This window comes from Equus asinus, chromosome 8 (assembly GCF_041296235.1).
Source record: "Equus asinus isolate D_3611 breed Donkey chromosome 8, EquAss-T2T_v2, whole genome shotgun sequence".
Taxonomy (NCBI): domain Eukaryota; kingdom Metazoa; phylum Chordata; class Mammalia; order Perissodactyla; family Equidae; genus Equus; species Equus asinus.
Window position 1 is genome coordinate 11262006 of NC_091797.1, and position 18535 is coordinate 11280540.

Here is an 18535-nt window from a genome sequence, read left to right on the forward strand (position 1 = left end):
TATATAAAAGGCACTGCCCTTCAGTCTCACCTCATATATCTGGCATTATTGGGAAATACGGTTTCCACATGATTGAATTTTCCAGATAATTCAGCTGAGTTCGGCGTGCTTTTGCTGAGCACCTACCATGGGGCAAGCACAGGGGACATCGGGCCAAGTAAATAAGATCTCCAAAGCCTATAGCCTGAGGGCCAGGGGCTGCGGTGGGCCTGCCGCACACGGACTTTAATAACTATAATACAATGTGTTAAGCACTATGATGCAAGTATGCACCAAGTGTTGTGGAAATACAAATGAAGGGAAAATTAATTCTTCGTGTGGGAGTGTGAGGGACCTTAGTGGAAGCCACTGAGAGGAGTTTACCCTTGAGTTGGACCTTTCAAGATGAGTGAGAACTTTCTCAAGCTAGGGAGAGACAGAGACAGAAAGAGAGAGAGATGTATTGTAGAGGAAATATTCCTAAGAATTAAAATGTTTAAATGTATAAAGAATTAAATAATATGTATAAAATTATCAATGCCGGTCTTACCACAAGAATAGCCGCCAGCACTTATCCATTTCACTGGCACTCACCATGTGTCTGGCACTGTGCTAAAAGCTTTGCTTGAATTAATTTTTTCACAAATATATATATTTATATATTCCCCAAAGAAAATGTGCTATGTATAATTCAACCTTTTCCTAATGTTCCGCCATGAATATAAATTTCTGTACTCTGTTGTAAAAACATTTTAAGCTAGCCTGCTCGATGTCATTAGCCACCTTCATGACTTGGATATATTTAGTTAAGCTGTCATCATTCCAGTTCACAGTCAGCTTCATATTTACCTCATCTCCCCCCTCCTGCTTCTCTAAGATTTGTGATTCTCCTGTGGACATACTTCAGAATGTACATTGACAATGGCCACTCCGGCAGATCTCACGGGCTCCTGAGAGCTGTGTAGCAGAGCAGGACAGCGGGAGTGTTGACGACGTTTCTCTAACTCTGCAGGACAGTACACAAGCACAGCTTGCATTTCTTCGGTGTGCGGGGATCATGTTCGATTTCAGTGGTGCTCAACTGGGGCGATTGGGCCCCCAGGAGATGTTTAGCAACGTCTGGAGACATTTTGGTTGTCACGATTGGTAAGGGTAGGAGGATGGGGTGCTACTGGCATCTAGAGAGTAGAAATGCTGGAGTAGTAATGTGGTAGCGAGGCTATTAAATGTTCTACAATGGAGAGGACAGCTCCTCCACCCAATAAATGCTGATCTGATCCAAACTGTCCATCACGCTGAGGATGAGAAAGCCTGCTCTATTTGAAGATTTAAGTTATAAGCCTAAAAATGGGAATAATTTGCACCATAAAGACTATTTTTCTCTATTTCATATTTTGGGTCGTAAGAGTCGTAGCGTGGAAGAGCTCTTAGGAACTTGCACTGGGTACATTGCCCGTTCATTACGGGACACTAAGAGTGGTTGGAGTATCTATTTAATAGCCCCACTTCTTTGTTTCTTGTGAATGAAGAGACCTCCTGTGTATGCATATATACATCCAGTGGCGCATGTTTAGATGTCTCTGCAGGGCAAAAACATGGGATGATGTAATGCCAGGAAGCCGGCTAAACATTAACAATATCTGGGCAATTAAAAGATATTCTGCAGAGAGACAAGTGACTGCATTTCCATAGTGGTAATTCAACTTGATTTTCCATGCTTTACCATGCTTGTCATTCAATATCATCTAATATTGCTATTCTACCGATTGGCATCTGTACTTTTTAAATGTAAATACGGCATTGACTTAGATATTCTGAAAACCAATGCTCTGTGAGATTCATGGAGTTTTGTTATTTCATATTTATTCTGGGAGAATCAATAACCACCATTTGAAAATATCAGTGAGCTAACAAAGTCAAATTCAAACACTTTTAAGCTGAAGGTGCTCATGAGAAAAACTTTGACATCCTAAATTCAGAGAATACCATTTATTAATTTGTAGCCCTTTGTTAATGTGTTCCGTACATCGGGTTCCTGAAATGGTGTGGTGATATATATGTCAAACACCCAGAGAATGATGTATGCTTTCTTCTTGGGTGGCCATCATTACATTTTTCCTAGCCTTGATGAGCTACTCAAAGACAAAAGGAGATGGAAGGAGGTGAAATAGTTATAGTAGAAATTTTGGGCAAAGTGGAGATGTCACTGTGGATTGTAACGTTCATGCCTCATGGAAATAGAGTAGTATTGCAATGTTTCCATTTTAGAATTTATCTGGATATCTTCCAATTTCCTGAAGCTTTTCTTGTCCAGGTGTAGTGCTTGTTAGTTAGATAGTAGAACTGTTATACTCTTCGTAACTATTCTTCTCTCTCTCTTAACATCTACAAAATACATGTGTATACACACATACACACGTAAGCTTGCGTATGTATAATGGAAACAACAATATGAAGAATATTTCTCTTTCATTATCTCTTATTGTTGATTATATAAATAATTTTACTTCCTTTTGATAAATTTGCAACTTAATTTTTTTCCTCTAATTAAATTTACGGACAAAAGTTCATTATGGATTATATGTATCAATAAATGTTACCAAAGTCAAAGAAAATAAATGGATTGCTGTATCCAAAATTTGTAAGTACAGGTTATTAAGGAACTTTTATAGTAAGAATTGCATAAATCACTTCTGACCTAATTATGCCATCAAACATAATACATGTAAATTACATACACACTCACATGCCATAAATGTATTTCGGTAGGAAAATAGCAATTATAGTAATTTGCATAGCGTTTTTATTTGTGTATCCTTTTGTCCCTGCAACAGATTAGTAAGGTAGATTTTATTCTAATCTTCATTTAAAGAAGAAGAAACAGCAACTCAGAAAGAGGACTTAAAAGGCATAATTATTTTTTCTAATACTAAGCAAAAGCCTAAGTATAGCAAGTCATTGTTGAAATTAAGCAGATACCAACTCCACCTATAGCTATGAATCTTTGCTTTATAAAGGGAGACTTACAATGAAGCTGTTCAGGGGACCCACGAGTCCTACACCCTCTGCTCAAGGAGTAAGATACCAATAAGAAAGGTTTATTAATCATATTTAGAAACAAGCAACAGAATGTATTTGCCACAAGCCTATGATATAGTACCTTTTATAAAACAGATTTCAGCCAAAGATGAATGGGGGTCCCTTCCCAGGACTTATCCAATGCTTGTTAGTTTACTCAATTTCCCTTGCTAACAAGTGATTTTACTCATAAGGAAGTTTTACATGTGAACGCCAAGGACAGTGTTATAGAGAGGTAACCAAGCATATGCTTATTCTGGGAGATTTTCAGTGTTGTCTATTGACATTTCTTCTCGTGTTGAAATAATGTGAGAGATTCTGTCTTCTACATATGAATTTAAATGTGTCCTATGAATATCCTCATGTTCCTTACATTAACTAAAAATTCCTTTACTTGATTGTTTGCTCCTTCTGCCCAAAATTCTACACTATTTCTCTTCCCCATATCTTAGCCAAGCTCACTGATATAAAACTTTGCTTTAAAACCCTTCACTTTCTTATATTTTATTTACCCCTCAACCCACTGCAATTTGATTCCCATAACTCTGCTCTACTGATCATCCACCAACAGACTTTCGCTACCAAATCTTACAGACACTTTTTCATTCTTCCTGTTCTTTTCAGTATTTGATATCACTGATCACCTCCGATTTAATATGTGAAAGTAACTAACTAGGGGAGTGTATTGGTTTCCTAGGGCTGCTGTAACAAATTACCTAAAACTTGGATGGTTTAATACAAAACTATTAAATTCTCTCACAGTGCTGAACTTGATTCTCTCACAGTGCCGAACTTGATTCTCTCACAGTGCTGGAGGCCAGAAGTCCAAAATCAACGTGTGCAAAGGGCCAGTGATACTCCCTCCAAAACCTCCAGGGGAGGATCCTCTCTTGCCTCTTCCAGCTCCTAGTAGGCGCAGATGTTCCTTGGTTTGTGTCAACATAAATCCCATCTCTGCCTTAGTCGTCATAGGGCTGCCTTCCCACTGTGTGTCTCCATCTCTGTGTCTCTTCTCCTCTTTTTATAAGGAGAGCAGTCATACCAGATTAGGGCCCATCCTAACGACTGCATCTTAACTTGATTACAACCGCAAAGACCCTATTTCCAAATAAGGTCACAGTCACAGGTGCCAGGGATTAAGACTTCAACATATCTTTTTGGAGGACACAATTCAACACCTACCAGGATGTATGTCAGTTAGTGTCAGGTAAGAGAAATGGAACCATCATGAGAGATAAGGGATAAGGGATTTATTCCAATGGTTGACTTTTTGCAATTGTGAGACCTGGTTAAATAGTTCATATAAGGCTGTTGCTTCTGCATCTAGGGACAGGTCTTAAGTTTGTAGCACAGGAAACTGAGAAGGAAAACTGATGTGGAGTAGGAGAGAAAAAGAAGAATTACAACCTGGGAGGAAAAACTGGAACCCCAAGGACAAATTGAAACCCATTCCACCTGTTAAACTCCAACTTCAGTGACATGGGTGACCTGCAGGGGAAGCTGGCGCACTTCACATGAGCTCCACATACCCCTTGCTCAGGATCTGGAGAAGCTGAAGGAGGTGACCTGCCAGGAGGAATTGTGGGCCGGGATTTGGAGAAGCTGATGGAATTGAGATCCAGTGGAAGCTGGAAGAGCTGCAGGCCCAGCTGTTCCCCACAACAAGGTGAGCCAACAGATCAGCGACAATGTATGTGAGCAGCAGGGAAGCCTGGCACTTTACCAACCTTCTAAGCGTAAACTTGGCTGCTGCTTTACTCCCATTCCTGCACGCATTTCTCGTATGGCTAACCTTAACACAGAACCCAACAGGGAAGAGAATTCTGGGATTTTGGGTTCCAGTTTAGCTAATTTGACAAAGTATAAAGCCACAACAGTCCACCCCTGTCAACTTGGCACTGACGCATATCTTTTATAACCACTCATACTTTCCAAAATATACAATAGTAAAATAATTCTGCTGCCTTTTTATCCATCTTTGGATCTTGTTCATTCCTTTTCTGATTGAGTCACGTTCCCCCTGTGGTATCCTGTCACTTCACTACTGAAATATGAGGTTAGCTAGTATCAAAACTACTTATCCTAGATGGTAGGCAGATGGGGAAGGGAAGAAAAAAAAGACAATTGGTTAATGTGTATAAAAATACATTAATATGAAAATAAGGGAGTAGTACTCATAGCTATTACAAACCTCCTTCTGCAACTTGGCACATGATTTTAGCCAGTATTTATAACTTCCTTCTTCCACTATGCAACTCATATCCTCTTTGTTTTCCGTAAGCACCATGGCTGGTAATTGTTCCTTACCTACTGAAGTAAGCCAAACATTTATTCTTGAAGCGTCTGGATCATTAGCAATAATGCCTGCATTGAGGTGTAGTTTTCCACTGATTTTTATCATATGACATTAGAGTACTAATAGGTGTTCCAGTGATCTCTTGTATTTGAGACATACTCCTCCTTTCCCATATTGTGGTAGTACCAACCTACTTTCTTCTTGATATTTAGGGTCAATCATCCCATGTATTACAGTAGCCTGTTGATTAGCTTGTTGATTCACTAGCACGAGGAGCCCAAAGTCACCATGTGGATGTCTCAACTTCTAATTTCAAGGAAGCATTGCTATGGCCACTAGTGACAGCATTCCACTATTGGAGACTAAGAGCTATGGACAAACAGAGCCCAACATCTTGGGGCCCAGCAGCAAAAATTTTGCTACTTGGATCAGGTAAAGTGAGTGATGGGAGCCACTCCTGTTTCCACCCCTTGATTTCCAGACTCATGAGAGATATGGCTATGAGATAAATACTCTAAATTGGTTCCTTATTTAGGTCATATAAAACTTCCTGAAGATATTAGTCCATCTGCACAAGATATTGACACCCAACTGGTGGCATAACTGAGTCTTCAAAAGGTCATTCCACTGTCCTATCAGGTTAGTTACTGCAAGATAATGAGAAACATGGTAAGATCAGTGAATTCCATGAGCATGGGCCCATTCTGCAGTTCATTTGATTTTAAATGAGTTTCTTGATCAGAGGCAATACTGTGTGGAATTCCGTGACAGTGAATAAGGCATTATGTAAGTTCACGGATAGTGATTTTGTCAGAAACCTCCTGGACAGAGAAGGAAAATTCATATCCAGAGTGCCTATTCTGGTGAGAAAAAAGTAGAGCCCTTCCGTGATGTAAGTGGTCCAACGTAATGAACCAAACACGAGGTAGCTGTCCAGTACCTCTGAGGAATGATGCTGTAAGGATTTGTTGAAGGGATTTGACCTTATGCAATTGTGGAAGGTAGTTAAACAGTCTATGTAAGGCTGTTACTCTGCATCTGATGCTGGGCCTAAGGTTCTCAGGGCAGACAGGAAGGAAAGATGGATGTGAGTTGGGGGAAACAAGGACAAAGTAGAATCTGTGAGGATGATCTAGAACCCATGAGGACAAACTTGAACCTATCTCCCAGCCTCCAACTTCAATGATACAGGTGATTTCCCAGCTACCAAATCCTTCCTCATAGATGTGCTACGTGCCTGGCCCTGGATTCAGAATAACTGAATAAAGAGATTCAGTAGGATCCGAAGGAGCTGTCGGCCTAGCTGCTGCCCCACAACAATAAGGTGAACCAACAGATCTTGACAGTGTATCTAAGCTGCAACAACACTTGATCATACAGACAACTTCCAGGCATAAATATGGCCATTGCTTCACTTCCACTTTCCAAATTACCTCAATTTCTATTGTAGCCAACCTATTCCAGAAATTTACAGGGTAGTTCCAGCTTCATTTAATTAACATAGTGTAAAATCATTACAGGGAGTCAATAAATGTCAAATTGAAAGAGTGAATAAATGAATGTATGGATGGATGTATTTATGAAATGTCTCATGTCGTTCCTTGGCTCCATTTCTGCTCATCTTGTTTTAGGCTGATGGCTCAGCTCAACCTTTCAGTATTCCAATCCAAAAACCAATGATCTTTCAGTATAAGGAGAAGAATTAAAGTACGGCTTGGGATTAAAGGGAGCTGCCATGATATAAAAGTGTTCTGAAAATGGAATATGGAAACCTGGGTTCTAGTCCTCCAATTGGCTAAGTGACCATGGGAAAGAATTCAATTTCTATAAATTTTCTCATGAACAAAATAATAGTTTGGCTAAGTAATTTTATCCTGCCTAATTCTAGTATTCTGTGATTTATTTTGATCACTTTCAGAGGTAGACTCCGAGACTAGCTGATTTCACATCAGACGTTCTTGGTCATAATTTTTATTTTAGTCTTATAATGAGAATACTGTGTTTATCCAGCTGTATAGACAGTAGAGAAAGTTGACATTTCAAACATCCCAAACTACATGCACAGTGTGCTACCAGGTGTGTTTGCGTACTATATATGCCTGATTATTAGAACATGTAATCATGATATGATCATATAAAAATGATATCCACTTTACGCATGTAAAAGATCAAAGTAATTAAAGGAGGAGATTGAATATTTACAAAGGGTCTATTTATAGACAAAGATATATAATGAATGTAGTTAAATAGTAAAAAAATAGTTATAAATATAATTGTCTATGCATATTTTAATCATATGTTATGTAAAATATTAATATAGTCATATTCCTTGTTTCACTCTCAAAATATGTATGGGAAAACTTTCATCAAACTTTTCACATGCATGTTTGACATGTGAAACATGTCATATCATGTCTATCTCTGTAGCCATATTTTGAATCATATATCAGAGTATCACAAAGTATATAATTTTCAGGTCCATCTATGTTGTTTGAAAAATAGCATTTTTTGAATCTGTATATGATGCTGACATTGGAGATACTATATTATCAAAAGTACCAGTACCTACATGTTTTTTGTTATTGTTGTTTGTTTGTTTTTTAGGGTTTTCTAGGTGGATAAATGTTATAGCCATAATGCAACCTCTGATTCTATGCTTGTATAAGTGATATTTTAAAAAGTAATTCACAATACAGCCAATAGTTGGATTTCCAAGACAACATTCCCAGGAATAATTACACAATTTCCCTGTGTCTTCTTTTTCTCTTCTTCTCCTTATCCTCTCCTCCTTGCTCCCCCTATCCTGCTCCTTTTCCCATCCTTCTTCCTCCTTTCTTTTTTTTTCCTTATAAGCAATTCTATAAGCTAACATCTGTAAGCATCCAAAAATAACATTGATTGAGGTCATTTGAAGATAATGTGCCTCCCCAAATAATACATTCCCAAACCCCACAATTAAGCAATTTAGAGCTATCTATATTATGACAGACCATCTAGAAATTCAACCATAGTTTGCCTCTCAGCCAGATAGATATTTAGATTATATTACATTTGGTCTTCGCAAAATCTTTCAAGGCAGGGTTTTCTTTTATTTCTAAAATAAAATAAAAGGCTTTCTTTTATTTCTAAAAATAAAAATAGAAATTTTAATAATTATGAATTATTTTCATCACTATAAATTTACTTTCACATATTTGCTTTTGAAAACACTACAGTGTTGATAATTGCTATAATTTTTATACGTGGGGACACTGAAGCTGGGGAATTCCTTAATTGTTCAAGCTCTGTCTGATCCCCAAATCCTTATTGATTTCATTACAGTACACCGATATTTATATAAAGATAATAAATATTAAGTTTTATCTCTTCCATTGTCGTATTCTTAGATGTAGAGCCTCAATTTTCCCATTCCACCAATCTGTATTTTCCGGTGAGTTGTAAGAACGATGATAACGCAAATTTTGCTGAATTTTGGCTCCTGCTGCTCAGTGCTTAGTGAAGTACCTACCCTTCTGGTGTTTTGAGACTCCCAAGGCACGTTTGCAAAACTCTTTGCTCTCTCAGTAAAAATAAAGAGCACTCTTGCAAATCAGTATCTACATGTGCAGCAATATCCCACCACTAGACATGGTTAAACTTCTGCTCAGGATTAAAGTAAGATCTGCTCAAATGTATTTGTGCTGTATAGATGTATCTACACATATGCACGTTATTTTTCCCCTTTGGGTAGCTATATGTTTCTATGTATTTCGTATCCAGTAAGTCCACCTGTGTGTTGCAAATGCTTTATCTGTTAAATATGACTCTGTATTTAACAACTTCATGATGACTTAATTTAGCTATATAAGAAATTATTATTCTAATCTGTCTCATAGCCAAGACAAATGTTCAAATTCTACCTGAAAAAGAAAAATGGAAATGTTAGTAATTATGAATTATTTTCATCAATATAAATTTACTCTCATGTATTTGTTTTTGAAAGCATTTCGGTGTTGATAATTGCTGTAATGTCAATAAACACAGACCATTCACATCCAGGATTTTTCCTGCCTTTTTAAAAAATATTTTTAAATAGCATTATGGGTTGAATTGTGTTCCCTACTCTCTCACAATTCATATGTTGAAGTCTTAGCCTCCAATACCTCAAAATGTGACCTTATTTGGAGAGAGGGTCTTTAAAGGGATAATTAAAATAAAATGAGGTCATTAGAGTGAGCCTTAATCCAATATGACTGGTGTCCTTATAAAAAGGGGAAATTTGGACACAGAGACATATAAAGAGGGAAGATGATGTTCAGACACAAGGAGAAGCCACCTACAAGCCAAGGAGAGAGGCTCAGACCAGGTCTTTCCCTCACAGCCCTCGAAGGAACCAATCCTGGCAACACCTTGATTTTGGACTCCCAGACTCCAAAACTGTGAGACAATACATTTTTGTTTAAGCCACTCAGTCTGTGGTACTTTGTTATGGCAACCCTAGGAAACTAACACTATGCCATTCTGAAATATTTGCTTGTATACACCCATGTAAATGGACTTTATTTCCTTTGCTAGAATTTAGATTTTAATCTTAGTTTCGTTCTTATAATTGTACAAAATATACACGAACTATATTATGGATTTATTTCTGCTATAAATGTGTCTTTTTCTACATATATATTTTCTCTCTACTGCATTCTTTTTAAATGCATTTATATTTAAAATTTTTTAAACTAGATATTGCAAGAATTTCTATTAAAAAAATCAGGTAAAAATGGTAAGATGGGGCAATTTTAACAAGTTTATTTATACTGTTCATGCGAAATACTTAGTATTTCTACTCTTTCCAGTGATATAAGTGCCAATTTTTAGTGGAGTAACTTTATACTTCAAAAAAGTCACATCTAACTCTCTACAGAATGGGTGGGAATTTATTTTTAAGAAAGGCGCTACATGAGTGAAAATCACAGAATGGTTACCTTCGTGTTTATTAGTGATAGACTTGATTCTCTCAAAGCATATTCTATTGTCTGGAGGTAATGCAAAAGAGGTTCTTGTACAATAGAAGAGAGGAGAAATTAAAGAAGAGAAGTTATCAGCCAAAAATAAAACAGCTTGACTCAAGAACAGGAAACCGTGGAGCTTAGGAAAGCAACTGAACCTTCATAACTTTTCAGAGGTGAACTGGAAGTATATGGATCTCTCAAACCACACTATTTCCCTAGATTTACCTTCCACTGAATTGTGATTTGCATGACTGAAGTTCAAATATTTAGGGCTTGCTGGAATCCTTTGGCTGGTGTTTTTTCTAAATATATCCCTTAAAGTGGAACCATTTTCCTTACAGACGTACTTAAAAGTTTTGAGACATGAATGTGGATAATTTGGGGATTTTTTTTTTCTGGAAAAATAGCAGAATTTAAAAATAATAGGAACTATCATCTAAATAAATACCTAAGGATACTTGCTAACTAGTTGGAATTACTCTTCAAATTTCCCTCTTTGTTCATTTTTGTTTTTGAAGTGTTTATTTATATCATGCCAAGGGATGGCATTATAAGGTTTGCAGAGTGTGTTAGAACATTTTTACCAGACTTCAAATAAAAGCAGCCTTGAAAGCAGGGTAGCACTTGCGTGTTTCCCAAATTACAGGATGACTCCTTCTTCTGTATAAGAAGCTAATAATGTGATTAAGTTAATTCCAAGATTACCATTTCAAAGATATTTACCAAATATCTCAAAATTTTAAGGGTAATTTGTATTTTCTTAAATTCTGTTTATTTGGTGGGTTTTCCAATTTAGGAGGAAGAGGGAGAATTTGATTGACATTCCATCACACTGTGAATATAACAGGTCTTTAAAATTCAGATGGGAACTAATTGAGTCTTTTCATTGTGTTGCAGTATATACTTGTCATATTTCTGCAGTATCTCAAACTGAGACCTATATGGGATGTGAAAAAGTATCTGCAACTCTTCATATCTAGTGAAACAATTGGGAAACACTATGTTTAATATTGTGAAGGGGAATGAAAGTTTCATAGTTTGGAGTAGGGTAGCTGGATGATTTAATTGATCATAATATGTTTATTTTAATTTCTTTAGGTTAATGGAAGAATGGCGTAAGTGAAGTTGAAATAAAGAAATGAAGGTGTAGCTTCTAAAATATTGACTGCGATTCTTTACTTCACTTCTGTTAAAAATAGTCCCGTTTTCAATTATAATGGAGTATTTTTTCTAAAGGAATAATATATGTGCATAATTTGGTTTTATTCGAAATTTGCTTTGTACATCTTGTAAGCGACCTTTGAAGTGACCTCTATGGTGCAGATAGATGGCAAATGCATTAGAACAGTATTTAACATAGCTTATTATGACATAGCTTTGATTTTCCTCATGTAAATAATATGCTCTTAAACTGATACAGCACAGTATAAAAGGTGATAAAAGCGCATAGTAGTGTATTTCTATTCTGTTTTGAAGGAGTTCCAGTGTCTTACCATTAACCTATCTCAGCCTCAATTTCATCAATATAAAAGAGCTGTTGTAAGGATTAAATGTTAGAAATATGTAACATTTAGCTCAGAGCCTGCCTACAGTAAGGGAATAATAAAATAATTTATTATAATTCAACAAATAGTCATACATTTGTAAATTTAATGCTAAAATTAAGATTGATAAATGTTAATAACAGTAACACTGTGGAGATTATCCTGAAACATCTGAGTTCATATTCATAGCCATTACTGTCCCCAGGGCACTTATTCTGCAGAAGATGTTACAGCAAATCATGGTAGATCTATCGCTGGGTCTGTGGGATTTATCTTTTAATCCAGTGGTGTACTCTGTGACCCTCCCTTGGCCTTTGGTATCCATAAAGTAATTGTATAATAAAAACAGAAAATGAAATAAAAACTAAAAATGGAACACTCTTTCTAAAAGAGATGCTTGCATCGCATCCTGCCTGTGCTCCCTGCCTTGGAGAATCCATATTCATTCAAACTGGAGCAGCAACTTTCACTTCCATCTCTATTCATTTGATCTTTTCAGTGAACTTGCCAGTGAGGGCTTCTTACAGATAGTGGTTTAGGGGAGCGCTGATTGTCAGAGACCAAATCAAGACCTTTATGTCGGTTTGCAAAGGCCAATGAAGAGCAGGAAAATGGAAATTGCTTTCAGATATTACTAATCCGCACCAGGTTTGGGTTGGAGCCTCATAATAAAAGGTTCTGCATCTTATTACTCATCACTTGAGTCACTGGTTCCCCTTGTTCTTTAATTAATTCCTGTTATTTTAAAAAGTGTTTTCACTTACGTATAGGAAATGATGATCTTTCTTTAAACCTTTAACTTTTTTTGTTCTTTTCCTCCTTAGGGATGCAGATCTGTTCCTTTTAGACACAAGAAAGGCCGAAGCTTTAGATGTGGGTTGGCTCGTCTTTGATATCACTGTGACCAGCAATCACTGGGTGATTAATCCACAGAACAATTTGGGCTTACAGCTCTGTGCAGAAACAGGAGATGGTAAGCACAAAATTTCATATCTTTTTTGTGGTGCTGCTTTTGACACATTGAGAGATACAGTCTTTTGTGCGATTTAGCCAATATATGCTTTACACTTACAACATGCAAGCTAGCAAATTCCAGAGGATCGGGCAAAATATTAATTAGTTAATTGATTTATGAACAGGTTTACTCAACACACATTTATTATCAGGGTCTGTGGTGGGGGTGGAGGGGTAAAGAAGGTGTTCCTGCTCTCAAGGCGTGTTTAGACTGGTATTGAAGACCTGTATGCAAACAAGTAACACTACAGTAATACAACACTCCAAAAGAAAGCTACATAAGAAGGGCTAGGGATCTATGTCTTGATTGCAGTGGTGGTTACACAACCATACAATTTGTAAAACCTTGTAGAATCGTATCTTTAAAAAGAAGGAATATTACTATATGCAAATTATATCTCAAAACCTGACTAAAAAATAACGAAGAAATATATATAGAAAAAGTGACAGAGAAACAGACAAAGGAGCTTCCAATAATACATGGGGGAAGGGAAGATGGGAATGGAACAAGAGTCACAAAAAACTGCAGAAAGTAATGTCAAGTTAGGTCTTAACATATTGTAATATTTGGTCAAAGACAGCAGCTCCAGGACCAACTGTGGGGGGGGTCTGTAGGAAATCTTCATTTTTAAGATGCTCCAGAAGCTTTTCTTACCCTCACATATATTCATTGAGCAACTACGTGCTGTGCATTTGGCTAGATGCTAGAGATAAAATGATGAGCAAATGCAGAGATGGCTTCATGAGGCTTGCAGTGGAGTGAGGCCAAGGTAGCAATCACATAATAATGCAATGGAATGCATGTCACTACACATTGAGAAGAGTCCGACGGGCTTATAAGTATACAGCATTGAGTGAATTCGAGCTACAATCTTAGAGATCCAGAGAGATGTGATTAGAAGAAGAAATTGGGGAGGCAGGCATTTCAGACAAGTGGAACAGAATTTGCAAAGACTGCAGTGAAAGGGGTCTTGGCACATTGGATCAGGAGGCTGAGGAAGCCAAGGCCAATTGGCTCAGAGAGCCCTGTTGTCTCCTGTGATCACTCGACGAGTCCAAAAGTTTTAAAGTTAAATCTGGACTTCCAGGTCCTTTAAAATTATTATTGTCATGACAGGAGGATAGAATACAATTTATCTAATCATTTGTTAGCTTTTTAAATATTTAGTACTTTTAAGTATTTAAAAGTGTACCAAATGGGCCTGCATTACGCTTCTGCCTCACACCCTGCAAATTTTAGAGACGGGCTCAGGGAGGGTAGTTTTTAAAAGGATGATTGATTAGAGAACGCGCCTTATTTAAGTTTTACTGCCTTTGGTTTCTTGCAGGATCAGGCAACAGAAACATTAGCCCTAAAGTCTGCTCACTCATTCCTCCTAGGTGTATTACACTAAAGCCTTACTTATAAACTAGGGAGTTAAGTACAAGCTGAGTCTGTCTTGGGCCTCCTTCAAGGGGTTCATTACTAGAAGCAATAGGACCTGACAGTGGCATTGTTTTGCCTACAATCACATTCATAGCCTAAGAATAATACCATAACCAATGCTGTTACTCCAAGTGTGTATATGGAATGAGGTTGACAGACTCAGATTAAATATATTCCCTAGTTAGTCCACTGAAAGTTTCATGTGCTTCAGATCTTGAGCTAGAAAAAGAAGGTTCTTAGTGAAGAGATTACAGATAAGTTTCATTCCCCCCCCAATCCAGACTTTTCCATAGATTTTAGTTATAATGCTGAATTTTAAAATTTTTTATAAACAGTTCAAATATTTTGAATTATAGATTATTTTCTAATTATGGCTTTGAGATTTTCATTAAGGATTTTCAAGCATTGTAAATGTAGGCTGAGAAAAGCACATATTTAAATAATCTTCCAAGAATTCTTACAATGTTAGACTACTGTACATTTATGGTCAGAAATGTGACTGGGAAATCAGCACTGTGGGGGTGAACCGGTCGTTTCTTCCCTGGTATGTGGCCCAAACAAGAAAAATTAAATTAGTGGTATGTGCTTCTCCCAGTCTTCTCCTTGGGGATATGCTTGAAATGTCTAACTAAACAACTCAAGAGATCTGTGAAATATGATCAGCCTGTTTCCTTGTAATTCCCTCCTGCCTGCCCCCACTTGAAAATTCTGCAGTTTCTCTCTGGTTTTCGCTCCTTCTCTTGTATTGGTTCGCTTTGCTTTGCTGTCTATATAATTTAGCTTCTGTCTTGCTCTCTTGCTTCTATCTTTATCTTTTTCTCCCCAAGAACTACTTTATACTTTGCATTTCCCCTTTCTCCTTGATTTATTTCCCTTATATTTTAGGCGTAATTTTACTTTAAATCACTGTTGTATTATTTATGGGGGTGTTTTTTTGAGCCTAAATTAAACTAATATTTTGCTTTTCTCAAAGGTTTCCAAATCCTTTAAAAGCTAAGTTTGAGATACACAGCCTTTTGTTGCTTTTGTTTGTCTCTTTAATATTGTCTAACATGAAAATATTAAAAGGATTAAATATGCTAGGGAAGCTGGATTTTGCATTTAAGCAATGCTTAAAACAGCTTTTAACCAGAGGTAGAGCATATACATGACCTCGGGAAAGCAAGTGACCCTTCCGGTACCTTAGTTTTATTAACTGCAACCTCATGGAAAATTTACATGAGACGTTTCTCTATAGTGTGAATAGTCACACTTCAGCTTATTACTCCTTCATTCCTTGCTATTGCTGACGTTTGCAATGTGATATTGCGGTATTGCTTCAAACAAAGCAGACAGACCATCTTTTATTTGAAATAATGGAAAAGTAATGGGAAGTCATGAAAGGATGATACTCATGAAAGTCTGCTTTCGTATCCATTTGTTGGTTATTCATTTATTCATTTGTGCAACACAGAATGATTGAGTGCCTATATATGCAAGATGACATGTTAAAGGAGAAAAATAACATGGAAGACAGACTTATGTAGCTGGTTTTACAAAGCGTAAAGTGCCCTAAATGCTAAAAACGGTGATACAGTCAAGACACTCTAGGAAACCAGAAGAGAGATAGTTAAGTCTAAATGGAACAGAGCCAAAAGGACCATGGTCCAGGGGGCTTTTAAGCTAGGTCAGATGGTAGGATTTCAAGGAACGGAGATGAGGAGGGAGGGAGTTGTGGGGGTATACGGAGTAGTGATGAGAACAAGAGCAGAGAATTCATTCCTGGATGAGGAAATGATGAGAGTAAATGCATAGAATGGCAAAATGGCATGGTATAGTCTAGAGAGAGTCGATAGTCCAGAGTTGACCAGAACAACTTTGATGTATTAAACATGATTGCAGATGCTCTTAGCAAAGTGATTTGGAAACAAATCATGACAGGGACCTGAAATCTCACTTATGTATAATATATATTCTTGTAGCTTGATCACACATCATAAAAGAAGTAGACTTGCTGCTTTAATTAATCATAGCAATACCATCGTGATTACATGTTTGAATGAATATGTTTCATGAGGTCGTTGGATGCGTGTTTCTCATTCACAGTTGTACCCTCAGTACTTGGTACAATGTGGGTTGTAGGTGTTAAAGATGTCTTGAATGATCATTGAATGAGTTTGTGGTTTAAGAGGCTCTTACAGACCACCTGCCACTGAATGTGTGACTCCTAAGAAGACATTTCAACCTGTAAAATTTTGGTGATTATTAACCAAACCGGTTTGGTGTAACACAGGAGCACAATTTTGTACCGCAAACCACAGTACAGTAGTTAAAATAGTTTCAATCATAAGGTGAGGAGAAAGTCAGTGATGTATATTATTAAATTTTGTTTATCCTACCCCTGCAAAGAAAAAATAGCAGAGAGACCTAAATATATTTTGGAAATCAAAAGACTGTTGAAATCAAAAGTAGCATTATGATTCCTCAGAGGACTTGTGGAAAATATGTCAGTTTGTGAAATACGCTTTTTAGAAATTTGACAAATGAACTGTCAAGGACTTGGCAGGAGAGTTTAAAGATATCTTATTGACTTTTTTTCATGCAGAATAGATAATTCTCTGAGCTCTCTCTGTTTGTTTCAGCAAAACAAACTGAACATACGAGCAATCAAACAAAAAGGAAACATTACTGCTTCTTTAATGGCCAGATCTAGAAATTCCAGACAAGTGGTTCTATCCAATTGTGCGAAATCAGTTTCAGAATTCTCAAGCGCTCTCTCATGGTGCTTAATAAACCTTTATGATAAAATACTCTTTTTTTAATAGTAAATTAGTGGGCTTAGGTCTCTCATAATTTATTATGAGATTTTCCGTTCCCTAAATTATAAAGATACATTAATTATCTGACTTATGCTCTTTATTAAAATTGCTAATAAATCTATGGTAATTATTATCCTTTATACATATCTGCACACAGAGGTTATTACACAGGGAGCAATTTAATATAGCTTTTAAGACTTGGGGTTTTCTCCCCAAAGACTATAATTTTCCCATTGTTTGATGCTTTATATAGTTTAAAACTTCCAAGTAAATTAATTTTTTTTTCAAACTTGGTTTTACAGAATAATTTAGAGACGGAAAAACAAAGATAGTATTTTTGAGTTCATTAGAATGTCTTTTTAAAAACCCTATGGTTTCAGACCTTTTAGGTTTGGCAATACTCAGAATAAACTTTGCCAATGACTTTTTCCCTTTCTATTCAAACCCACTTATACGTCAAGGAAAATTCAATCCGTATGTTTCTGATTCATTTGTATTCAAGTCGTCAAAATGTTGTTTTGTCAGAGTATTGTTTAACATCCAAGAAACATTATAAGGTTCTTTTTTTAATGACTGTAAAATCCATTTTTCTTCGAACAAAGTTGTGGCATAATTTCCAAGCGTCAAGGTAAAAATTCAGCCTTAAAGTCAGAGATTTCAAAGTTTCACTAAATTTTGTAGACAAATCAAGAAAAACAGATTCATAGGTATTAAACTATCAAATTAAATTCCATTATAACTGATGACTAAATATAAGATAAATAAATTCATAGTTATTGCTATAGATAACTTATAGTTTAGTTTTGATACTTAAGTAAGGAGGATAAATAAATAGAACAGATAGCCCGTTCTGGATATATAAAACCTAAGAAGAAATCATTAGGAAAACTAGATTCAGATCTTGGCTCTGACATAATATGTTATATTTTAGCCATAGCATCAATATAGTGAGTGTAATAGTAATTACCTTAGAAGGACAGTGTGAGGTCGTTTTAGATGATGGCACCTGGCACGTGGTAGGACAGGAATAAAATAAAGGTCTTTATGCAGAAGTAGGCTACAGAATGCACAGGGGCTTTTCACTTACTCCAGGTGGCACCGTTTAATTTAGGGTCAAATCTTTTATCATGGAGATTGTACAGACGATTTAAGGGAGTTTTAGATAAATTCACAAAGGATAGTCCATTGGAGAAAGGTAAGATTATGGATATATGTTCGTAAACTTTCAGTTGGTGGCACAGTGTACAGATGGTTGTGTTATTAGACTCATGTCTAATAGCTTTGGTTGATGCAATGATTATTTATAGGAAGCTTTTAAGTTTATTCTGATCTAGGGTATGAAGCCAATAGAAACGAACACTCAGAGATATGTGTCGTGATCAATTGGTTGCTTATATTGGTTAGATATTTATAAG

General features: G+C 36.5%; 1 protein-coding gene across 1 annotated transcript in view; it reads left to right on the forward strand.

Annotated features, from left to right (window-relative positions):
• The window catches only part of BMP5 (bone morphogenetic protein 5), a 115510-nt gene that overhangs the window by 66483 nt on the left and 30492 nt on the right, over positions 1-18535 (forward strand). The window contains exon 3 of the mRNA XM_014851756.3: positions 12707-12855. Coding sequence (XP_014707242.1) covers positions 12707-12855 — 149 coding nt within the window. The remainder of the gene's footprint in view (positions 1-12706; positions 12856-18535) is intronic.